The sequence below is a fragment of the Trachurus trachurus genome (genome assembly GCF_905171665.1).
Source record: "Trachurus trachurus genome assembly, chromosome: 13".
NCBI lineage: Eukaryota > Metazoa > Chordata > Actinopteri > Carangiformes > Carangidae > Trachurus > Trachurus trachurus.
The window spans coordinates 20,988,898-21,014,754 of NC_139892.1; the positions used below are offsets into that span (position 1 = coordinate 20,988,898).

The following is a 25,857-nucleotide window of genomic DNA, read 5'->3' on the forward strand; positions in this document are numbered from 1 at the left end:
TTGTGCGAACAGTGACCTAAAACGAATCACATGACAAGGTTCCCAGGTCTGGAACAAAGAGGGTCTTTGGATTTCCTCTATGTTCAGTGAGACACAAGGCCATCTTTGTCTTGACATTTAAAATGTCTCTGGGTTACATGTGGAAATTAGAACCAGCAAACTTAGGTCTTTTCACTTGGGCCTTTGCCTAGAAGAGAGAAGGGTTGTTTACAGGTTATACACAGATCAGCATCAACATTAATAATAATGAGTGTATACTGTCTGTGTAAACACTTCAAATTTAACCCTGTCTCTTTTGCATTGAAATTAAAGTGCCCATTCATCCATCCATCCATCCATTCAACTGCAGTGCTTTTACAGGCCCAAATTATGCACTGCTGTTTAGTAAAGTAAATTTTTTGTCATACGAAAAAAAAAAAAAAAAAAAACACTGGGACAGAACAAGATGGCTTTGTCTCAACACCTTTCCAAATGCCCTCTGGATCTCTGAAGCTGCTCCCTCTCATATCCCTGGCGATGTCAAATGCAGAGCCACTGGAAGTAAAAAAAAAAATCTAAACTTATTTGCAGTCTGTTCCATGGTCATGGTCGCTGATTTTCATGTATGTGCCTCTCAGCTTCTCGAGTCCTTGTAGATTAAATACATGTAAATGCATTAGACACTCCTGCCTTCAGGTGCAAACATTTGTATTGTGCTAACTGCGCTGCAGCTACACAGGCAGCTGTTACACACTATTAAAACACCGACACTGATTATCCCTTGAGCCTCATCAGATGGGTGTACACTCCCTGCTTCAATTTGTACATTTTTGCGCAATAGCAGGGGGAAAAAAATACATAGAAACTTAAATCTAACCAGGGTTCAACGCTGAATGGGCTGCTTTGGAAATGTTCCCATGACTGGCTTCATCTCTGGTTGCCTCTTATCCTTCATCCAATCAGCAGCCAGTAAAAGCTTCAAAAGGCGTTTCCTTTCCTGTGTTTGTGGATGTGAAGGCCCCTTTGAGGGGAAAAGAAGTTTTGAAGAGGAGCCGCGGGCAGCAGGACGCACTCACATCCTTTCTCTGCTCACAACACAAGTCAACAACACTGTTCTCTCTCACCGTTTCATGCGCAATTCAACGCAGAGCTGGGCTTTGCTTTGAATGTTTCCGAGTCTGCAAAGAATAAGTTTCTTGTATGAAGGTCGGGGGGAGCTGAGTTACCGGTTACCCAGTTGATGGTATTTCCAGCGGGCAGCTGTGCATGCTGTCCGGGAAGAAGTTGGCAGTAGCACCGTGGGACTTTGCAACTAAATAGCATAATATTAGAAGAACAAGAAAAAAAAACTGGACGGAAAAAAGGAAGTCAAACCTGGAAACGTTTCTCTTTCGCAAGCTGTGTCTTAACTCGCTGGAGTTTTGCAACTTTTTAACTAGAAATGGTTGGCAGGTTGAACTTGCCAAATGCATGTGAAGGAGACCTACTGGATATGAGCTGCAGGGCTGAGAGAGGACTTGACAGCCCGGACTCTGGGTTACCCCCGAGCCCGAGCCCCAGCGCCTGGCTGCTGCCTGTGTGTGCGGATAAAGCCGGGGGCGTGAGCCCGGTGTCCGAGGACGAGGGAAGGGGCTCCCTGGTAGGTAGCGCTACCTTCTCACTCCAAAAAAACAAATAGGTGTGTGAACTCTATTGGGGAGCAAGGCAAATGACCACAAATTGCTGCTGCTGCTGCTGCTGAACATTAGCTCTCAATGCCAGGATATTTCATAACTTGCAATTTGATATGGAAACCCAGGCATAGTACCAGGAATATGCATGTAGCCTATGAGAGTCTGATAGTTTCCACAAATGCATTAAATATCACTGTGTCGCTCAAGCTACAAATTCCACATCCTCTTGCATTTGGTATGAATATTGAAAACAGAAAATTAGCCCCTAAAATTGTTCACGCCATAGTCCTGCTCGCCAGACCCTCCTCCAGAGAAGAATTCACATCATATTATAGCCTATATCTATTCACACCATAATGTTTTGCTGACTCACTTGATGAGCCTGTTGTCTTATTAAAGAAACCTAATGTTTGTGAAAGTTATTTCACAACTTTAGATTTAAATTTCCCTGCAAGAACTGGCCTGCATGTTTTGGCTTGCAGAAGAAACTGGGTCACTACAGCATTGAATTTGGGCCAATAAGAACTTAAGAGTATTGGGTTCACATGTGGTAACTGTGTGGTTGATTTCTGTAACTGCAGGTTCCAGTTTTACCCACCGGATCTTTGCCACAGCTACACCCATTGTCCTTTGGGGAAGGCATAGCGCTTGATCTATTGCCGCCAAAGGAAATAAGGTGGGTTGACTTTGATGTGACCTACTGTGCAACATGAGACCATGCTGGAAGAGTGTGGCTATGCAACGTCAGTCAAAAAGTGGCAAACCATGACATGCAGGCTTTAGTAGTTTTTACTATAATATTATGCACCATTGACAACTTCCCAGTGCGTAGTATGAGCAAACAGCAGGACATTGGTCTTGGACAGTGGGTGTTGAAGTTTTATAGATGACTGGTGCAGGTGGGACTGTGGACTGCTTTCACAACGTTGTTTTCTGCAAAATGGAATGATTTTAATCTCTCCCCTCCCACAGATACACTTCATCCGTGCACTACAACTCAGACCGCCACTTCATCCAGGATGTGGCTCTGCAGCCGTGGGGCCAGGGCCTTGAACACTGCATGCAGACTATCATGGCCGTGCCCCACAGCACTTGGCGCCACTACAAAACACAGCTGGAGTTTCAGCCCCGCCATCGGCCGCAGCGCTTCAAGAGCACCACCATCATCTACCCCAAGAAAACGAGCGCCATTTACACCACGGAGCTGAGCTACGACTGCCACCGGTTATCCAGGCGCTTCCTCTCCAGCGTCGAGCTGGAGGCGGCTGGCCACAGAAAGTTACCTCAGTGAGGGGTGGGGTGGGGTGGGGTGGGGGTGGAAGGAGTGCTGGGGTCACACAGAGGTGGTCATTCTCATATCACCTAAACTGTGGCTCCCCTGAGGCTGGTTTGCCATTGACCTGCTGTGTTTCCTTTTTGCAGTTGTGTAGCCCGTTATCTTTTTTTTTTTTTTTAAGTACCTTTGTCAAGCAGTGGACAGAAAGCATCTGCACTTGTGACATTGCAGACAGCGGAGATGTTTTAGGAATGATATGTGTATATCCCTGTGTAGTATATAGTGCCGCGCACTTATACTAGTGTGATGAGGCTGGAGCAGAGACAAGTGTATGCGGCCGGAAGTCTAGGTCAGTAGACCTGCCTATGAAAAAAAAACTATCCATAGCACGGATATTTAATCAAGCGCTTGAGTTTTTAACTTGTTGAAAGGTTTCAAAGGGACGATGATCGTCTTTGATTTGTTTTTATTGGTTGTAGAATTGACTTGACAGATGGGCTGAGATAGGGAAAACACTTATTTGCCCTCTGCCAAGCCACTGTCCTCATGCCATGCCAAGTTGGTCAGACTCAGGCGTGTGGAGTGATTGGTTTTTAAAGTTGAACAATGAGTCCTGTCTCGGCTCATGGAATTTGAACAGCACCTACAGTAATAGAAGTGCAAACGGTGGATATGCTTCAAAGCAGCTATGCAAGGAAGAGAAAAGGCAATTAAACGTGGTGCTGGAGTTTGGGTGCATGCTAATAAATCACTAACTTATCCACACCGTACATAGGATGTGGTGAAAATACTTAACACGTGTTTTGTTTCTTCACAGGGTATTTCTGTTATTTCTGCACAACATGGCACAATCTGAGCTCCACCCAAGCCTTTTCTATAGCCACTGTTGCAGCTCATTATGTATTATGTAAATGTTGCTAGATTAAGGTAATTTTTCGGTTAATTGAGATGTGTAAACTTAATCTGGTAGGTAGTGTAGATGGATTGTGGAGTGTGGAGTTTACCGTGGATAGGATTTAATTTTTCATATCACTCACTGGCTTACTAGTGAAAATAACAAGCTGCATTCCACTGCTATCACTTTCATTGGCCTGATGTGGATTGTTATTGTATTTATTCTGTTGAAGTTTTAGGATCTGAAATTTTATCAGCTCATTAACGGGTCTCGACAGTCATGGTAAGGGATTTATTTGTGATGCTCTTTGTACCTTATTGATGTATCTGTTTGATGCTTCCTTTTTGATATTAGTCACTTTTTCAGTGCCAGTTTGAAATAAAGTGTTCATTAGATCATCAACTGTGATGAACTATTGCTTGTTCTTTTTTTAAAGGTTACAGGGGATTTTTTTGTGTATGTGTTTACAAAATATAAACATACTAACAAACTTTGAGCATGTATGGCATGTAGGGCCTATAATGGGTCATTAAGAGAGATGGGTTGTCCTCCCTCTTAAGGGCAAAACTCCCTGCAGGTACAATTCCCAATAAAAGCACCTCATATTCTTCAGCTAATCTATTAAACCACTTTAAATCACTAAAACAATCCAGATAGATGGTTGTGCACCAAACTGTTTAAATAAAAAATTCTCAATATTTCCATTTTTGGGTGAATTGTCCCTTAAGACTCAACAAACCACAAGGAGTTTCAGGTAATTGTGTTGCTTCACTGCCCTCTAGTGGCTCGAGAGGAAACACACTCAAGGATTGAGAACAAGACTGATCCCCTGCTTCAAATCCTGTTATCACCAAATTAAATTTTAATTTTGATTGAAGAAGATTTTCTCTTGGATGATGCCATAGCCTTCAAGTACATACTACACCTACCTAGAGTCGGTCACATTACAATACAGCCATGGTCTGTTATTATAGTGACAAACTGGCATAAAGGACATATTAAAAGGCCTATTCTGATACTAGACAGATGTTTGTCACTTTTTTCTTGTTCAATATTACATCCAAGTCATGATCACTCTCCAGTAATCCACTAGCTACTTTATTCCTCAGATTGGCTTTAAGATGATGTCTGTTGCGTCAGTGTATAAACAAATCGCTTCTCTAAATTATTCGTCCTCTCTGCACTCAGACTTTTAAATTCTTCATTGGTTTTTTTTCAATTCTTTCCTTTATTTCTTAATTCTTAAAGCAATGTGGTTTGTAAATTATATCTACGTATACAGTAGGCTATCACAAGCTTTTATATTATTATCCATGTGTGTTGTATTGACTATTTATTGTGGGCCATGTAGGCCACCACGACACCCTGCTGCTCAAAATGAATTGCCCCTTGTAGGATGTAACCATAGACTGTAAAAAGAATGTAAGGATGTAACACACTGATGAAGCAATTTCCCACAACCAATCAAGTTAGAAACATTAATTAATTAGAAAACAAAATAAACACACAGCAATACAACCATAGACACCTACTGTATAGCCTACATGAATACAACGGTACTGTTTTCCCTCCATTGATCGTTTTCCCTACAGATCCTGAAGGCAGCATTACTTACCAGGATGTGACGCAATGAAGCGCTGCCAAAACGATCGTATATTTTTCATCAAAAACGACACAAAAAATATTGTTTTGTGAAATATAGACAATAAAAAGTGGACGAAAATATTTATATATTTATATATAATATAAATTAAATAATATACCGGTATGAGAATAACGTAAACACATGAACGCACACATTCGGTTATGTGACGTGTGGGTTCAGGGGTGAAGAACACGCCCATAATTTCCCGCATGGTGGACTGAACCATCGTCAATGTTTTGTCGGAGTAAACCTAGCTGTGTATGTGTTTCAGTATGTGACACAGTGTGGGTTTTTAGGTCGTATTGTCGATTTACCATCGTATTTGAAATAGCGAAACGGGTGTCAGACGTTAAAAGTCGTCCTTAAACTCTGTTAAGTCTCATATATTGAGCTAGTTAGCTTGTTGTGCTAGCTGACTAACAGTCCTATCTGAGAAGAATGAAGACCTGCAATGGAAACTCCAGCATTGTGGACATGTTTGAAAAGGGAAAAGTCCTGAAAATATGTGCTCCAATGGTTCGATATTCAAAGTAAGTAGAATCTAGTTCCCCTCTGTAATTTGATCAATTTCTTTATTGCTGAGCCAAACCCTGAAACACATGTAAAACTTTGCCTGAAGCAACGATGGTGCTCATATTGCTCAACTGCGATAATAACAAAGAACTATCTTATCTAACAGCTGTTGTACTTCTTGCACACGTTGATCAACGATATCCATTTTCCCACAGACTTGCGTTCAGGTCCCTGGTGAGAAAATACAACTGTGACATCTGCTTTACTCCAATGATAGTTGCATCTGACTTCCTTCGATCCACAAAAGCCAGAGACAGTGAATTCACTACCAATACGGGTGAGTAGCAACATTGTAATAAGAGTTTTGACAGTGTTTTGGCTGTACCATCATTTTTATGTACTGCATCACGCTGCCATAAGATATTGTTTTGTTTTTTTCTGTCCTCCGCAGGTGACCGGCCCTTGATAGTGCAGTTTGCTGCTCATGATGCCCAGAGCCTGGCTGATGCAGCCTGTGTAGTAGCACCTTTCTCTGATGGAGTTGACCTCAACTGTGGCTGTCCGCAGAGGTGCAATTTCTGATAATAGGCTCTAATAATATTTAAAAAAAGAATATAAGTCTCTTTTGATTACTGTCACATTTCAGTAGTTTGATTTTTACAGGAGATGAAAAACACAGTTTTTAAAATGACACATTTCTAATGCCACTCTGTATGTTTGTGTTTTCATCCCTATTTTTGTGAGCAGTAGTTGAATGTTAATGAAATGGATGGACAGATTATTTTGTCTGAAGTGTTTGATTAACTTTGTCGTTGTGTTTTCAGATGGGCCATGTCAGCAGGGTATGGTGCATGCCTCATCAACAAGCCTGAACTTGTGAAAGACATGGTCAGACATGTCAGAAACCAAGTGGACAAACCAAATTATACAGCATCCATCAAAATAAGGTAAAAAAAAATCTGTCAGTTTGAAATTGTAGTGCTAGATCAGAACATCTGTAGTATTGATGTGAGTTTATTGCAATCTATCAATCTGTGTAAATGTTAGATGATATGTAAGAGACAAACTGTGTTTAAAAAATTGACAAGTGACAATATATTTTTTTTGAAGATGGATAGATAGATACTTTCAAAAAAAACTTTAGAAATTGCAATTGTTACAGCAGCTGTGCATTCAATCATTAATTCATTGTAACAACATAAAATAAAAACAGATCACTTATCTACAATATAAATTAAGCTCAAGACACCCAATAATCTATCATATCAGGTATATATATGAGGTATATAAAAAGGCATATGCCTCTTCCTCCTGAAATCAAGGACCATCTCTTTGGTCTTAGAGATGTTCAGCCCCCAATTTACAAAGTCATTGATTGTGCTCCTGTACTCCCCCTCACAACCACCCTTGATGCAGCCCACAACAGCTGACTCATGTGAAATTTTTTGAAGAAAACAGGAGTCAGAGTTGTGTTGGTAGTCCGATGTATACAGGGTAAACAAAAAGGGTGACAGAACAGTTCCTTGTGGGGCCCCCGTACCGCAAAGAATAGTCTTCCTAATGACTTCTTATGTTAAGATTTGGATCAGTATTAATAGTTCAGAAATTCATGTCACCCACAGAATTCACAAGGACCTGAGACGTACAGTGGATCTGTGCCAGAAGGCCGAATCAGCTGGTGTGTCCTGGATAACGGTCCATGGCCGTACAGCAGAAGAGCGTCACCAGCCAGTCCATTATGATGCTATAAAGACAATCAAAGACAGCATATCTATACCTGTCATTGCCAATGGGGACATAAAGCACCTCCGTGATGTGGAGTCCACTTACCAGCTCACTGGTGTCGATGGTACGTTTGTTTTTGTTTTTTTCAACAAAACGGCACCCCTGAAAAAATCTGGTATTTGGTTATAAAAATGTCTCATATTAATGTGGATGAATCTGCGTTACCCACACTTGTTAATGGGTCCATTTTCGATAAATATATCGTTTTGTCTCTATCGTTATTTTGTGATATATATTAATATATTAATTATATTATTATTAGTAGTAGTAGTAGTGGTGGTAATGCTGGGCGAGCCGCCCAGGGTTTCCTACTTTTGTCTTTTTTTTTATCACACACTGTATATAATTTCATGTTTGTTTGGATTCACTCATCAGGTGTGATGGCTGCACGTGGGTTGCTTGCCAACCCAGCCATGTTTGCTGGCTACGAGGACACTCCTTTGGAATGTATATGGGACTGGGTGGACATCTCCGTAGAGCAGGGCACTCCTTTCACCTGCTTCCACCATCATCTCATCTACATGCTGGAGAGAGTTAGCTCCCAGCCTGAAAGAAAAGTGTTCAACTCTCTCTCCAGTACCTCAGCTGTAATAGAGTATCTCCAGAACACATACGGGTCAGTACAAGATCTGGGAACATGAATGTGTTGACATGTGATGTACTTGATTTTAGTATTTTTTTATATTTTTGTGCCAAATAAAATTATAAAGCTTTATTTGTATATATTGCCTTTTTGTTGCACAATTCAGGCCATAACTGATCTGACTTTTTTAGTTTTTTAGATGTTAATGCACTCAAGGTCATTAGACATGAATGATATTAAAACTGGTGATACACCTCATTGTGTCCTTGCAGTTTGAAAAGAATGTAGAAATCTGGAAAACTAAGATAGTGGTATAATGATTTATTTCTTGTACATTTTGCTCTTTTAAAAAAGCTATTCATATTTTTATTGATGTGTACTGGTTGTAGTAGCAGATTTGCAGGATGAATGTGTAGTATTGATTCAATTATATGATCATTCAGGAGGATGTCATTTTAGGTGTTGCAATAACTTCACTAATATAAACGGATCAGAAAAAAAAAATGGAAACACGTGGCCACAAAATAAGTACAATTCAACAGCATCACAAACCGCAGCCTGCAAGTCAGTATCAATTAAAGCAGCTTCAACATAATAATTGTGACGGGGAGGATTTATTACAGGATTGACGTAATAAGGCTGTATTAAGTTTTAGCTACCTCATACTGTCAATGACTGTATTTAAATGAGTATAAATAGTATATGAGTAACGAATATAATTTCAAATGAGTGAAGTAATGCAAGTTGCCATCAAAGTAGTGCCTTGATTCCACCCCCCGCTAAAACCACGAATAAAGATGTGGGTGTACAGATAAGAGCAAGTTTAAATTCAGTTATTCATTATTGGAGTACATCCTAACGACAGCGATGCTTGACATCAACCTCTCATCTTTTTTATTTTGAAAAATCAAAACCGGAAGCTGTCTCTGAGAAAAGCTGGGCTGGCTGGAACAGGAAGAGAAAAAGCCGGAAGACGATCTATCTGCTCTGTGTGATTTGAGACGACAGGAAAAGTTTCAGTGTTTGGGCGGTTTCTAGGTAAGTTAATGGTGCATCTTTATCTTTACTCCTGAACTATGACAACTTAGACACACATCCCGGTTATCATTATAAATGTTACACTGGCTTTCTTAGCTTTCTCTGAGTTGGCCACGCTAGGTGAGCGTTAGCTTGTAGTTGAAGTTAATCTTAATGGAGCGTTTAATTTATGCTTCTGGAGATGGAGATATATGCAAAAGTGTAGCCTATGTTTTGAGAATGTGCATCTTAACATCTAACAAGACACACTGTATTTCTTGTCACATATTGCCGGTGGTGGCGCAGTTATACGTTACAAGTATTAAAGCTAACATCAGGCGACTTTGAAAAGGTTTCCACTAACAGGTCAAACCCTCCGCCAGCTTTACGCTCAGGTATGTGAACTGGGCGGAGAGGCAGCTTAACCTGCCATTGTCTCTACAGAGGCTGCATTGTTGAGAAAGTGGAGGAAAATTCATAGCACATTCTGGCTGAATCATTTACCTGATTTGTAAAGTGCCATTGGTCTTTTTTTTTTCTCAGGTTACCGCAACAGAGATGACACTGCAATGGACCGCTGTGGCCACCTTCCTCTATGTGGAGATTGCCGTCCTCCTCATCCTCTGTTTACCCTTCATCTCTGCCAGGAGGTAACAGTCACTCAGAGTCATACTGTGTGTTTTTGTCAGTTGTAAATATAATGTTCTTATAAAGTATACACCGTAGAGACCTGAACCATTGTCTGAAAATACCTGTGCATGTGTGGCTGCAGGTGGAAGAGCATTTTCCAGCTGAGGATCTGGGATTTCATGGCACCGTTTTGGAACAAAGTGTTTCTCACCATGATCATAGTACTTATTGTTCTCTTCCTGGGTAAGTGAAACACTAGCTCTTGGAGTATTATTGATTAACCCCAACTCCTCAGTTATATTCAACTGGATTTTTAGTTGTATAATGTCAACAGTGAGCTGAGAGGATGCTTTTGGGACTCTATTTGATGCTTTATCTTTGATCTTAACAAGTCACCTTCCACATCTTAAAAAACAGGCAAAATCAACATACAAGGAAAAAGGAAAATTAGAGGCCTGAAATAAGTTTACATGTGTACAAAATGCCTTGACAGACAGAAAAAGTTACATCTTTAAGGAAAATCCCACACACTTATTCTGCTTTATCCCTGGAGATCATGTTACTGAAGGCGCAATCTCTAAACCTAATATGAAAGTTTCCAGTCGAACTGTTGTAAACCTAACCTTCCTTACTCATGCTGTGTTCCTTCTTCTTTAGATGCTGTCCGTGAAGTGAAGAAGTATTCACAGAAAGACATTAGCACAGACTCAAAGCTGCAACCAAACATGTTTGACCACCTGCACATGAAGCTCTTTAGAGCCCAGAGGAACCTCTACATCTCTGGCTTTGCTGTCTTCCTTTGGCTGTGAGTCTCTGCTCTTATGCACTGATTATACAAAAGGAATATAGGCCCAATTTATATATATGTTTGTAATTAATGGAAATGGAAATAGGTCATCTGTAGCCCTCAAACGAGGTGATCGTCTTACCCTGGTTATTTTTGCAGTGTTATGAAGCGAGTGATCACCTTGATTAACCAGCTGGCAGCAGCGTCTGGAACTACAGCTGCTCTTCAGGCGCAGGCCGACAACGCAAACCAAACTGCCAAGAAATACATGGAGGACAATGAGCTCCTGAAACAGGTGGGCTATCACGCTGGTTGGATCATAACTCTGATGAGAACATACGCACACAGAAAATAATGATTCAGACTTAAAGTTAGCAGATAGAGGCTTTCCTTGTATGTTTAATTGCATTATATATTCCAGACTCTGATGGAAGGCACGGGTGACAAGGCCACTGCAGAAGGCATGGAGCTGTTGAGAAAGGAGGTGGAGAAACTGAAGGAAGAACTAAAGACTGCAGGAGACGGTTAGTGTACTGTGTAAATGTTTGGGTTGATTTTACTTAGATATGCTATTATTATTTTTGTTTTGTGATCAAAGGAAAATGGATGGGCTTTAAAATGTGTCATTATTTAGTTGGTAAAGATGATGATGATGATGATGTCCTGTCCTGTGTGATTGTTTCCCTGTCCAGCGTTGACCAAGTCGCAGTCAGAGTCAGAGGTGATGAAGAAGCAGACGGACGGCCTCGCCAGGGAGTACGACAGGCTGCTGAAAGAACACCAGGAGCTCCAGGTAATACTAACTCATAAATACAGCAGGATAAAGAGTTGTTGGGTAGTATACTGTTTATATATAGTATATCTAGTGGAAAAGTGCATTAGACAATGTTTCAGTGTTGAGACTTTGAAAACAAGCCAACAATTCCCATTAATCTAAAGAAACATGTAGACTGCTTTACAGTAGATAAATGGCCTAATCTGACCGATTGGAATATAATATTATCTGACATTTTCTTTCTTTTTTTTTGTTCTTCCAGAATCTCCAAGATAGTGGAAGCAAAAAGGATGACTAGTCATTGTTAAAATGTATAAAAGGTCACGCGTTTACACAGCAACTAGTCCCAGCACAGAGAGCAAGCCACTGCCACACAAGCTTGACTTTCATGTATCACAATGCTTACCACAAAAACACGAGTGGCTCCTCGCCAAGTACAGAGTTTTGGTTGATATCAGTAACGGTTGGAGATGAAGCAGACTGGCTTAAATTGGATGAGTAATATTTTCATGGTTTCCTGTTTCTGCCTTGCACTGTGTGTGACCAAGAGGATTGCTTTTTAAGTTCACACTCTGTCAGGCAGATTAACTGAGCAACGTATTTGGAAAGAATTCAGTCAGTAATCGACCCAAGTCTGATCACACAGAGCACTTAATATGTTAAAGAAATTTGCAACGAGGAAGAGTTTGTTTAAAAGTTTGGATTATATGTTTCAGCTCGTTGCAGCATGAGTGGATGGTTTGTCAAAAGCTTGAGCTCTCTATTACTGGCTATGAATGTATTTTGATACTAAAGATTTGCTTCTGGATTTCCGTTTGTAGCGGGAGCAACTGCTCTTTCACACTTGGAGCTGAGATACAGTATGTAAATTTAGTTTGTGCCTATATGGCTGTGGAAATACAGTTTGCATGGACATTTGCAAATAGACAAATCATTCTCATGTTTTTCTTATATTCCAGCTGATGTTGCGTTATATTCAGTTTTAACAGTAGTAATACGAGTTGAGTGGCATCAGGCATCCAAGTGATTTTAAGTTTCCTTTTTAATTTCAACATGTAAATGTTCCTTCAAATATATGTGTATATAAATAAACAAGACTATATTTAGTTATAAAAAAATTATAGTTCAACCATGTTTTTTATCTTAAAATTTAAAATAAAATAGATTCTGGTTCATTTTTACAGAAGTTCCATGTTTTTTTTTTTGTTTTTTTTTACTACACTTTGTGTCTATATTTTGCTTTAGAGCACCAGCTGCATTGGGAGTTCTGTGTGAGAAGGATCTGTATGTTCTCTATGTATATTTTGGTCACCCAGGCAGAGTGATGTCACTGTGAAGGAGAAGTGGAGAGTTACTTCAATGTTTCTCTGATTTGTTTGTTTTTGGGGGGGTGGGTGGGATGACGCTAAAGCGGTTCTTGCATGGGTTTACCACATTTAATTTTCAGGTCTTAAAACTGCAGCAATGCTTCAGGTTTTTCATGTTTCTGTTGGACAGAAATCAGAGTGAAGTGCCTTATGGGTGGATCCAATACACGTTGTTTAATAAAGATCTGTTTCTTTATCCTTGGCCTTGTTTACAGTGTTTGAACATTTACTTATTTAAGCACCTTGAATAATTAACAGCAACACATCATTTGATTGGATATTAAAAGTTTTATTTTAGTATTACATTTAAGATATTCTTTGAAATTTTACAAAAATAATCCAAGAAAATTATTTACATTCTGATTTAATGCAAGTAATGCCTTACATTATTGAGATATTGAATTCCTTCCTCTATACCTCTCAACTGCTCCTCTGAGTCTGTACTTGTGGCCACCTGTGCCTAAAACTGAACCTGAATTCAAAAGACAATACAGTCAGCACATACTGTACGTTGGCAAAAAATGGTACGTATCCATTTCGGACATAAACTCTCACAAAATAATATACATTTACAAAGACAAATGTAGTATTCTTTTTTTAAACAGTTGTCTTGAGATACAGCAGCTAGTGGACAGATTTCATTTTGAGAAATCAATGTTGTCCAGTTTCCCGGGAACAGGTTCTGATTTTGGATCGAAGCTGACTAAAATTGATGGGAAAAACCTGAGAAGAGTCCATGGTATTTCTGTTTGTGGGTTTTGGCACAGCAATTCATGCACCTACAAAAACACACTGACCGGTGAAACATGTTTTGTAGCAGTGGCCAGGGATGCAGAAGCTGACCTTCTGCACATCAACACAGATTTGTGGTTAGATGTCACACACAGTCATTTGCCAAAAGACTGGGGCATTCAGTAGCCTAGTATTGGTTCGTGGTGTTTCAAACAGCAGAAATTCTGCCTCCTCTAAAGGCACAACACATGGCAACCACCAGACACAAGAGCAAGCATTCACCGCAGCCACCAGTTTAAAAAAAGAAGGGTTATTTAATTCTAGAGCCTAATGAGCCCCATTGAGATTACTCTGAACAAATTCAGTCTAATCCTAATTATAAGTGTTAACACGTTTAGTTGACTGTGTATCCTTTCTAAGAGTTTGTTTTTCCTCAATAATACCATATTGATAAAAATGATGCTGCCTCCCTGTGGCTGTCATTGGTATTCAAATCAGAGCAGGCTCCTTGACACAAACAGGTAGGCACATTTCACTAAAATTAATTTTCCATTTTTAGGGAACATGAAAAGCAAAACAAGTTTACATCCACTAAGCACACAACACAAACTGGGATGGACCAAACTTTGGGCTTAAGAAGAGTCAATGAGAGGTGAAACTTTTTTCCTAATTGTAAAGTAAACTCCTCTCTGCTATTAGCAAAACAGGTGACATGATTTAGACTGAGGTAACATCTGAATAAAAGAGGCACAGACATGAAAACCGTCCAAAAGTTACTGAAAGATACACTCACACAACAACCAGCTTCTCTTTTCTTTTGAAAATGGAAAAAAAAATCTCCATCTCTTAAAAAGGCCTAATTGTCCTCAAGTTTTTTTATTGTTCAAATTTTGGTCATGCCTCCGGCTTTCAATAAGGCCACTTTTCTTCTGTTCAGTAACACTGGTGATTCGGAAGAAAACTTTTAATTTAAGAGAAAACTCCAAAGAGACAGTTTTTATGAATGCTGGTGTTCAGAATGACTGTTTTTGCAGTAGTCTGTAAAAGTTACATTTCCACATCTAATATCTTGTGCCACCACTGAAACAGAAAAAAATAGTTTTCTTTGTAAGAAAAAAAAGACAGCATGTACATTCAAGAAATATTTCAATTATATCAAATTTCTGTCAAATTCACAAAGCCCTCACAGGTCCAGTAGTACAAATATAGAATTTATGCTTTATATGAGATAATCGGATACAATGTGTGATTCCCTGCAAATCATTTAGTGTGTGTGTGTGTGTGTGAGAGAGAGAGAATGTGTGTGTGAGTGCACATATTGTGTACAGTATCGTTCTGTACATTTTGTGTGTGTGTGTGTGTGTGTGTGTGTGTGTGTGTGTGTGTGTGTGTGTGTGTGTGTGTGTGTGTGTGTGTGTGTGTGTGTGTGTGTGAGAGTGTGTGAGTGTGTGTGAGTGAGTGAGTGAGCTGGGAAAATGGGGTCAGTTCTGCTGGATGTGTCACAGCCGCGTCTCCCGGTCTGTGCTGTTGTCTGATGTTTGTGGTAACTGGTCACAATTAGAAATCACAAACTCTTCTTTCCTGAGTGCCTCCAGCTCTGTTCCACCATTGGCCAAAGCTCCATGAATGGCATTTCTTTCCTCCTTCTTCAGCTGTCGCCTAAGCAGTATGAAGCCCGGGATACAAATGACAAATGAAATAGTCCGCAGGCTCAGAGTCAGGCCCAGGTATGCGATCCTGTGAGGCAAGGGTGTAAAGATAGAAAAGATTTAGGAGATCAGAATAGAGTTGAAACCCTATGATGTTGCCTTTTAGAAATCTACATCCTGAGCTTGTTTTCTATGTCTGTACTGTTCCTTTAAAGCTATAGTGCGTAAATTCTGTTGACCCCTAGAGGAATTCTACATAATTACAAGAACCCTACCCGTGCTTCAAGTCATGTCTGGCAGTATAGAGTGCCGAAGCGGAAGCAGTAAGTAACATCGCCATGCGTCCTCAACTCGGAAAAAATCTCAATGTAAGTGAACGGGAGTCAAAGTTTCATTTTGTGATCCGATTGAATTGTGCCATGAGAAATAAATGTGACCTCTACCTGTTTAAAACATCACGTTTTATGCCGAGAAATCAGCAGTTTGTTGTAAAACTATTGTAAAATAAAATTCCGAAGAATCCGTAACCAGAAAGACTACAGGTCGCGTAGGTGACGTCACACCAAATGCCGCCCTTTCCCGTGTCAGTTGGTGACATATTTTTTGTGGGACACCTGATCTGTAGTCTGTAGAGCGTCGTCACACAAAATAGTACATTCTTCTGTTGCCGTTTTACGATAAACTGCTGATTTCTTGGCATGGAACGCAGGGCCGGCCCGTGGCATAGGCCGTATTGAGAGTGAGGAGTCACGTGCCGATTTGGTCTGATCTGGGCGGGGTTTGAGCCGGTCGGCCATGATGGAAGGAGACGCTATCGGTTGCCAGGGGCAACGTCATCAGAACAGCACAGAGACGGACTAAATTCTAGCTCTTTTTTGCGCCAACAGATCAACAAATTACAAGAAAGAATAAGGAGAAAGTAAATCACTGGAGCAGTTTTTAACACAGCAGTGATTTCCAGGCATTGTAAAACAGTAAATTACGGAGTAGACGATTTTGTTTTGCCCATAGACTAGTAAGGCTTTTGCCGCCGGAATCCTTCCATCATGGCGGAGAAAGAGGGTGGGGCTCTGAGCTGTGACGACAACTCCTCACTCTCAATAGGCAAATGCTAAGGGCGCCGTCCATCCAGGGGGCGCCAGCGCCACAAATGGGAAAGAAAAAAAAGTGTAACTTTCACTATTTTTATAACTAGTTGGTACTATTATTTCTTAATACAAAAAATAACCCCACGTTAATTTAAATGCAAAGCAATACCTATTAAAAAGTAATAATATAATATGTTACAACATTACTTACTAAGTCGCCCCCCCCTCTCTCCCCCACATGCCCATTGGTACGTGCCCTCCGCTCTCCCCGCAGTCACACACAGCAGAGGTACCTGTCTGCAGTGGGAAAGCTTTCAAGCCGTTTTCTTGTTAGAAACCCACATTTTTAATTAGATGTGTGGATACTTGGTTGCATTAATCCTCAAAGGCGGCGCAAATGCCGGCTCGTTTGCGCGACCGTCTCGATATGTTTTTGTTTATATTTCGGTCATTTTACGCCGCCCTTGACGACCTGTCAATCAAAAGAACAGCTGTGAAGCTCTTCGAATCCGCAGAATCGTTAGGAGAGAGAGAGAGAGAGAGAAACACTGAGGAGGATGAAGGTGCTTCAGAGGCTGAAAGTTTTGACTCATTTGATGAGGAAGATATTGAAAAAAGAAGAGAGTTGAGACTTCAGCCTGCTTAGACAGCAGGGCCACAGCTCCAGCTCCAGACCTGCTGAGCTCTCAAACCAGTTTTTTTTTTTTTTACCTCTCAAACAGCACCACAGTGACATATATAGGGTACATTACAGGCCTGGAATTTCGTCATTTTAGGGGCAGGGCCAGTTGGCCTTACGTGTTGTCAATTTTTTGAGGGCACAAAGGCCAAAAGCCAGGGCAGCAAGGCCATAAAAATGCTCAAGCAAACCAGAAATGTTCTACTTTAAATTCATTTATGCATTTAATTTTTTGCACAAAGGTCCAGTCCTATGCAGCTATGTTTCGAAATTCCTATCTTACTTGTTCACTATTGCACTGGGCGATATGAGAAAAAATCCTATCACGATATTTTTTTTTCATATCAGTCGACATCAATTTATATCACGATATAACTCAAATCACTATTTTGGTCAAGCTTAAATATTCCCTTATTGTCACAAGTGAGATTTGAAGTTATCAGAAGGTTATTTTGTGATTTTTTTTTTCCTGTCAAAAATTGAGCATGACAGATGTAATTATGAACATTATACAACAGTATCATATAAATAAAACAGATGTTAGTATAGTAGCTTGCCTGGGTCTGGGCAGTGTTCAGGTCGGCACAGTTGAACTTTACGCCCGAGTGTGGTGCGTTTGTGTCGGTGTGAACACAACAGTGGCTCTGGGCTGAGCAGCAGCAGAGCGGCCGCACCGTGACCGCGTCCGTGTTGGGTGAACGCAGTCGGACGTCGGTCCGCTCCAGCTGTCTGGCGTCTCCATTGTTAAAGTTTAGCGTTACTTCAGAGTTAATGACGCACCACGCATCTTTTCACGGTCAGCCATGAGCCATCCGAGTTCTCCTTGACTCCTTCACATTTTCTTCCGAGGCAAAACTCTTTTTTTATTTTTTCTATTTTTTACCGGCGGTGTTCCTCTGCTGACGTGCACGGCTGTAGCAGCCCAATGTTGACATGTTGTGGCTTGGCTCTTTTCCAGCCACATGATTGGTTCGGCGGGTGGGGGGTGTTTGATGAAGTCACCTGGTTGGCCGGTGATAGATTGGTCGTCAAACTGTCTTTATAGCCCGCCCGAGCGGTTTATGCCAGGCTCGAATCAAACCCACCCCGTGATGATGCTGCCAGAATGTCAACAAAATACGCATTGTTTTTTCTTCAAAGACGCAGGTGTCAAAGCCGTGTTGATAGGAAAAAGGCAAAGGAGAAAACCGCAAAATCAACCAGGGCAGTGCGGGTGGGGCATCAAGGCCACTGTGGCCTTAGGGCAGATATTTTTTTCAAGGGCACAAGGCCAAATCGGACGGGCACGAGGGCCATGGCCCTCGTGGCCCTCGTGAAATTCCTGCGCTGGTACATTATATAGGTTAAATATTGTAAATGTTGTGTTTTTTGTCTGTTTAGTTGATATTTTGTTTGGAGAAAAAAAGCTAATTTCTCATTTAGGGCTACACACATCTCATGAAGTTTGAAATGTAATGTGAAGTCAATATTTAGCTTCTTTTATTTTACATTTGAGACATTTGGTGAAAATAGAATGACAGATAACATTTATGCTCAAAAAAGCAATTTCACAAAATTTCATTTTAACGTGTTTTCCACACGTATCTATTAGCTTTTATTCATACAGTATATTCCACTGCTTTTGTGAAGCTAAGACTTTCGTATACCCATTTCAAGCATCACAACAGGTTATTCTCATGACTGTAGACTCATTTTTTTCATGTCTTCACCCAGGATTTACTTAATGACATTTTACTGATTGTTGTGCAAGTTGTGTATCTCAGGGTCAGAGGGGACATACAGATACACTGCTACGTTATCATTATAATCATTATTGATCATTGTTGGGGGGGGGGGGGGGCGCCTGGGAGTAATCTCGCCTAGGGCACCAAAATGGCTAGAGCCGGGCCTGATGGAACGTGATGTTTTAAACAGGTAGGTCATATTTTTTTCTTTTTTCTCATGACACAATGCAGTCACAAACTCTCCGATCACGGCGTCCCAGTCTTCTCAGGTGGTCACTCTCTTTCTATGATTGTATTCCTTCTGCTGAATGACCAGAATTTTCGTGTGTAGTAGCCTACAATCCACTTCAGAACCGTGTCTTGGGCTTTTGTTTCTACCTGTTGCCAGCAGACTCACTGCTCCTGTAAAACGCGTCATTTCCTGTACACTGCTTGAATGTCGCCGGTCGACACGAATTTCAAAACAACAAATACCTACTGAAAAATACAGCGAGAGATTTGCAGAGCTGATCGACGTAATCAATGTTGTGTTATCTCATCTAGTAATGGCTTGGATTTAACGGACATTTAACGGACATGAAGTTACACTTTAAGTATGCAGCATTATATATTAGGAGTTACTGTTTGTATTGGATTGTATGTATACTAATGCATGTGCTGCTATAATAATCACAAGGAGACTCTAATACTGGAGTTATAAGGGGTTCACTGTGATATCTAATTAGATTTAAAGACGTTTTATAAGAGTCACATTGAATCTAAAAAAACATGTGTATCCATGTCTGTCTTTAGACTCAGGAAAGTAGGCTATAGCCTTAAAGCAAACTGTGGCAATAGTTAAGGCTTATAACCTATATAACATGAAACTGCAATAGACCGTATGTCAACTGAATCCTTAAAATGAAAGCAAGACCCCTGAGATACTGACTGCCATGCATGTAGTACTACCTGTATGCTGTGGTGTTGTAGATTCGACAGGCTCCGATACCTCCACACCTCTTCTGACCCCATTTTAGACATGTGGTGTCGATGATTGCTCCAAAGTAGATGGGTGCCGGGATCCCTGCTGCAGAATCACAAACATACTTTCACAATCACAGCCTCCAGAGCTTTGACAACAGATCCTGCAAACACTGTTCAGTCAGGACAAATACTGAAACATTCGCTAACACAAACAAGGAAGGTCAGAAGTATGATTGAAAAGGCCCTCAAGTAGATTCAAAACCCTGAACACATTTTCAAGATTTACATCTTACCCCTGACCCGCACACACATGTGCTGAATAGAGGTTGGGTATTTAAGAAGACTTACCGAGAGTACGTGTTGCCAGAGCATGGAAACCCAACGCCAGAGATTTCAGCTGTGGCTTTATGCACCTGCATGAGCAAAAATTGCACACATCACAAGGTAGTCTGGAAATATCAGTCATGTTACATTATAGTGGCCCTGAGGGTCAAAACTACATTTCAGAAAACACAGCATTTCAGATGACAAAAGAGGGTGAGATAACACATCTTGTCTGTGATTGGACAGAACCTAGGGCCCTGCCATTCAATGCCATTTTCTGTGCCATTGTACAATTTTAAAACAAGTTTGGAAGGATGGAAGAGATTAATTATATTATAACATAATATAATATAAATTATAAGGGGATGTTTTTTAATAAAGGCATTTTTATGTTGTAGTTCTCAATATACTTTCAACATATAGATATTAAAATGTCCTGAAAGTAGTCTTTAATGGGTTAAGAAGAGAAGACATCAGAAGAGTCATTCTATCACAGCTGTGCAGACCTGAGCAGATGTTTGGATATAGGACACTGCACATATAGGAAACTTGATTGTGTGTTAAAGCAGAGCTGAATATAAATGCTTTGTGAACTGAACAGCAGCACCTTCTTGCAGACATCTCGTAGGTTTATTAGACGCATGGACTATTCTATTGGTCAAAATTACTTGTGGCATGTAGGAGGGTAATAGTACGGCATGGGTTCGTACTCAAATGTGGAACAACAACCCTTATCTTGAGGGTTGGCATTATTATGCTAATTGTATATCAAGGGTTGATATTATTTTCACACACTGTACAGCAGATGATGGCGCAATATGGCTGACATCCAGACCACTCATCTCCTTCAGAGGATTACTATGCTACTGCAAGGTGATGTGTTTGGAGATGTGTATTTTAGCTGATCACAGTTAATTTTGGCACATTCCTTAAGCAGCATCAGATGCCTGGCAGCAAAACAAGGAATCACTGTGGTGTAGAGTTTAGAGAGTCCCTCTGGCACCAAGTCATCTTAACACATCTATTGACTCAGTCCAATCATGAAAAACAAACTGTTGCCCACCCCTTTCCATAATGTTGTTCATAAAGTATGTTTTGGTAAATGTTGTGTTCTCTGGTTGTGATCGTGTAGGCCATTATATTACAGCACAAACACACAGTAAAACATTCACACAAATCAAGCCATGGTTTGAGTTTGGACATCTTTTGAACATTAAAAACATGTTTTGGTTAATAGTGTAAATAGGATATCTTTACAGTTCTTGAGGTAATTATTTGCCTAATCAGTCTTATCCATTTATGACATACACCTGCTTTCTGATCTCAGACATCACACACGGTACAAAAGAAAAACAGAGAACATGAAGCAACTTCATTCCTGTAGGACCATTACATTCAAACAGGATCAGCTGATATGGCTGTAGGAAATCTTTCTATCTGTGTGTGTGTGTGTGTGTGTGTGTGTGTGTGTGTGTGTGTGTGTGTGTGTGTGTGTGTGTGTGTGTGTGTGTGTGTGTGTGTGTGTGTGTGTATTTATGTCCACACATCATGTGTAACATTCCCTCAATAAAACCCTTTCATGTAGGAAATCTGGTGTATGGAAAGAAAAACTAGGCCACGCATGTCATCTTGTATCAATGGAGGGTGTCATCAGTGAGGTGTTAAGTGGAGTATCAGCCAGTAGAGGGTGCTGAAGTGCAGAATTAGCAATGCCATAATGCATAATTGTAAGTAAGCCATATGTGCCATGTTCCATAGTTAATATCTATCTTAAAATCGATGTTATTTATTATCAGAATTATGTCTTTTTTTTCATTTACATTCTTTAACATAGCCACTGTGTGTATGAGTCAGATAACTGAGTCCACCACCCCATAAACATTGTGCAGTTGTGCAGTCATCAAGTGGGGCTAGTAGGGAGTTAGTCTGGCCTTCCCCACAAACACCCCCACCCCCACCCCCACAATCCTCTGCCGCAAACCTCTAGTTCATGAACTGAGCTCTCGGCTTAATCATCTGAAATTCATTTTCAGCCTCAGCAAGCAAGTTAAACCTTCCCGAGAGATAATTCAGCTAATTAAACAGAAAGGGCACTGCCAAATCTAGTCACATGCATTACTAGACTCTTATTTACAATTAAGGTCCTATTTGACAAATGGAAACGAATGCTATTGATGAGTAACATAATTTAATTATAGTTACAACACAGAGCAGCCACTCTCTGGTCAGCAAAAAAAAAAAGAAAATAAAAAGTTCCTCTGTCACTGGTTATCCATATCTCAGAGCTTTTGAAGCTTCAGCGCTGACCTACATACAACCTATCGCAAATGCAAATAGTTGCATCTCTTTCATACTAATCTAGCAGTTAGTCTCACTTGGCCCTGCACCAGTGGATGTAGAAGGGACCAACCACTTGCCCCTTAAGAAAAATGAGTGGGAGAGATGCAGCACTGACTGTCACATCCCCTTTCATTGGAGTAAATTGATGTAAGATGAGTTCACAGATTCAACACCATTTATTGTCAATCAATCCTACCTTGCACCATCCAGGATTTAAATCTCAAGAATTTTCATGACTGGAAATTTTAAAACACTTTGTTTAACCCCACCTCTTTTTCTGTGTGACAGACATAAAGATACTGATGACTCCAATCATCGTCTTTGGCTGCTTTGACCACTAACCATGATTCCATGTCACTGAGGACCTCTAACTTACTAAGCATGACGTACACTGCTACAAATTTGGCTTATGTTTTGCTGAACATCGGTGAGCAATATTTGTTGGCTGTGAAAAAGCTCCTGCGATCAATACCAGTAGCACAGCTCCAAATTATAGTAACTCAAGTGTTCAATGATTGTATATCATTCAGGTGAACAAAATGCACGCATTCTTTTCCTTTACTTGAATCTGACCTGATGAGAAGCATGTAGCCAGGTGTCCCGCCTAGGGAGATGATGAAGGAAGTGATGACAGAGAGAGCCAGGAAGTACGGGAACATCCGGTCACAGTCGTCCTTCTCAGGGCATTGACCTGTACTGGCCGTAAAGTTACCAGCCACACCGACACAGCTACAGTTAGAGAAGACCTGGAGAGACATGCATAGCCGCACACAAGTGACCATGGAGCAGGACAAAGACACACACATACACACACATAGCAAAATGTACTTACATACATATATATAGGTGCAAATGGGTGAGGTGCAGGAGTTTGCCACTAAAATCATTGTTGTGGGATAATCAATTAATAATCCATAATCAATAAAACTATACTTACATCCCTGTTTCTCCACAATCATATTTAAACCAAGTTGCGTGAAATATTTAAATTGCTGTTTTAGTCAATAATAGATAAAAAAAAAAAAAGACTTGCATGGTCACACTAACCTTGACCTTTGACCTTTGACCTTTGACCCCTATTTCTAATCATTTCATCCTTCAGGCAAAGTGGATATTTGTATTAAATTTGAAGAAGTTCATTCAAAGTGTTACTGAAGAGAGTGGGATGTACGTAGAACAATACGCCTGCGACTTTTGCTGTTACCAGCATGGAGGCACAAGATCATCAAAGATCTGCACTGATGCCCATATCTCAGCTTTTCATCAGCAAAATAATGTTATAACCGTGAAGTGAAACAAAATATCTCGAGTCATATTGTAATCTATAAAATATTACAAAACTATATCATGTTTCCCCTTGTTAAAGCATTTATTGATCATTTGAGAGTTTTTAAACTGTTTTGTTTTGACTGTGAATGTGTTGAGCACAAATAAATCCACAAAACAAGAACAGATAGTGTACCTCTCATTTCTTTTTATGCCAGAACCCAGATCATGTAATCAATTGTAACAGTTTTATGACAACACAACAGCCTACACACCATTACATTTCACCACTATTTTCTTTCTAATACATTTTGAGTACCTTGTTAACTTACTGTGTTTTTCCCTGAGCCAGTAGAGCTGGTGCAGCCAGCAAGACAGGGAGAAACATATGTGATGCCATTCTCCCCACAGACTGGGTCCCACTCACTGGCTGAACAAGAACAGTCCGAGTTGCAGGCCGTGAACACTGGATGTTTATCATAAGAAATCGTATCCACGCTGGAAGGAAGATTGCAACAGCAAAGTACAAATGATAGGTCAATATTTACTGTATCATGACATCAGTTAGTATATTAGTGTTGCATTAGAAATATAATGTTGGCCAAAACTGTCACATGTTATAAGATCTGTGGTGGAAAAAAATATAAAATTATAAAAATAATATACCGGTATGCTATTTATTTCCCTTATAATATTATTATTCACACATTGCTTCACATTTACTTAAACATGCCTGGATTGAGGAAATGACGGGATTCCTGAATGAGCAGGCAGATATCTGCTCACTCATTTAATGAAAGTAAACAGAGTTAATGAGCAATAGGAAATTGAATATTTTATTTAGAACGAGCAGCATTGGCTCTTACTTGTGCATGCCAACTTCAGCAAACTCGCTATAGGTTAATTAGCATGTTGTACCCATCTGGCTGCTTTTCATCTGTCTTGTCGGCAGTGTCGCTACACTTGTGTGTCTGCTGCTGAACTTAAGTTTCAAGACTCTGCAGTACACTGTGGGCACACATGATTGATTATTTTTTTTGTTAGTCTCAAAGCTTGTGATCACATACTGGCTGCCGACTATGTAGAACAGTGGTCTGTGTGTTCTTTCTGCATTTCTCACGCTGTTCTTTGATGTTTGGGGCCCATAGAAACCTTTACTCATTTGGTGCCAGTTCATTCTAGATAGAAGTCACCTCACTGGTCAATTAACCCTTCTTACTCACCTTTTGCATGGTATATGCAGGTTTTAATGCTGAATTTGAACTTGAACTGTGTTACTTTCTGTGGCTCACCTGTTGTATGAAAGTGTCACTCCGGCCACCTTGGCGTTCTCGCAGCTCATTGCGAAGAAGAACAATGACAGGATGTAACCAATTAGAGACGTGCCAAAGGCAAACCTGGCCGCCCCCATGATGTTCAGCTTCAGCCTCTTCATCAGCAGACCTCCAGAAAACATCCCCAGTGCCACAGCAGGGATATTGATCACACCTAAGATTAGGAGAAGCAGAAAATAGATGTGAAATTTGGATTTCAGATAGTAAAAGACAATATAATTCAATATTGTGCTGTGTTTGGCTAAAATGTTTGAGTATTGCATAGAAGTAAATTACTGAGAGTCAGTAATTAAATAATTTATTTACATCCCTATTATCCACTACTGATGCAGTAACTACTATTCTTAGTTTCTCTGAGGAAAAATAAGGATCCAGACATTCTAGTTCTCCTTGATCAAAAAGAGCCATGCTTTTTATTTTCTTCTTTTTTTTTTTTTTTTTTTTACAATCTTTTCTCATATACCTTCATTTACCATCAATGTGAAGACACAGTCTTTTATCTATACCCATGTCATTAGCCCTGGTCACTGATATTGCATTCTCTTTCATATGCAGCCAGTTCGGTCAGCGCAGGCCTCTCCCTTGATGAGACTGCATGAACCTAGATACTTTCATCTTATGTTATCAACTTCGTTAGATATTTTATTTCATATGCAAAACACTTTTCAAATTCAAAAAATGCTCGTCTCTGCAGCTGTAGCAGTTAACGGACTGAATTAAAAGAGAACCAACCCAGTCCTCCTTTCCTCTACAATCCGAAGGTCTGCTTGTGCTTCATTCAGCAAACATGAAATTACCATGAACTAATTAGAGGTAAAAAAAAAAAAAAAAAA

At 40.2% G+C, this 25,857-nt stretch overlaps 3 protein-coding genes across 3 annotated transcripts in view; 2 read left to right on the plus strand and 1 right to left on the minus strand.

Moving 5' to 3' along the window:
* The first annotated feature begins 998 nt into the window (after positions 1-998).
* On the plus strand, positions 999-3,367 carry rflnb (refilin B). The gene is made up of 3 exons (XM_083984435.1): positions 999-1,618; positions 2,234-2,328; positions 2,625-3,367. The coding sequence occupies exons 1-3, from the start codon at positions 1,421-1,423 to the stop codon at positions 2,941-2,943; spliced, it is 612 nt and encodes a 203-aa protein (XP_083840561.1). The 5' UTR covers positions 999-1,420; the 3' UTR covers positions 2,944-3,367.
* A 2,314-nt stretch (positions 3,368-5,681) lies between these two features.
* dus4l (dihydrouridine synthase 4-like) lies at positions 5,682-13,081 on the plus strand. Its single transcript, XM_083985633.1, has 13 exons — positions 5,682-5,998; positions 6,197-6,318; positions 6,433-6,550; positions 6,806-6,928; positions 7,604-7,830; positions 8,142-8,404; positions 9,910-10,016; positions 10,139-10,239; positions 10,654-10,801; positions 10,943-11,078; positions 11,205-11,307; positions 11,476-11,576; positions 11,821-13,081. The coding sequence occupies exons 1-13, from the start codon at positions 5,907-5,909 to the stop codon at positions 11,854-11,856; spliced, it is 1,677 nt and encodes a 558-aa protein (XP_083841759.1). The 5' UTR covers positions 5,682-5,906; the 3' UTR covers positions 11,857-13,081.
* Positions 13,082-15,156: 2,075 nt separating this feature from the next.
* The window catches only part of LOC310995379 (solute carrier organic anion transporter family member 1C1-like), a gene marked incomplete at both ends in the record, with an annotated part of 31,868 nt that continues 21,167 nt past the window's right edge, over positions 15,157-25,857 (minus strand). Inside the window, 6 exons of the mRNA XM_083984428.1 lie at positions 15,157-15,394; positions 19,746-19,863; positions 20,109-20,173; positions 22,998-23,170; positions 24,023-24,188; positions 24,983-25,178. Coding sequence (XP_083840554.1) covers positions 15,157-15,394; positions 19,746-19,863; positions 20,109-20,173; positions 22,998-23,170; positions 24,023-24,188; positions 24,983-25,178 — 956 coding nt within the window. The remainder of the gene's footprint in view (positions 15,395-19,745; positions 19,864-20,108; positions 20,174-22,997; positions 23,171-24,022; positions 24,189-24,982; positions 25,179-25,857) is intronic.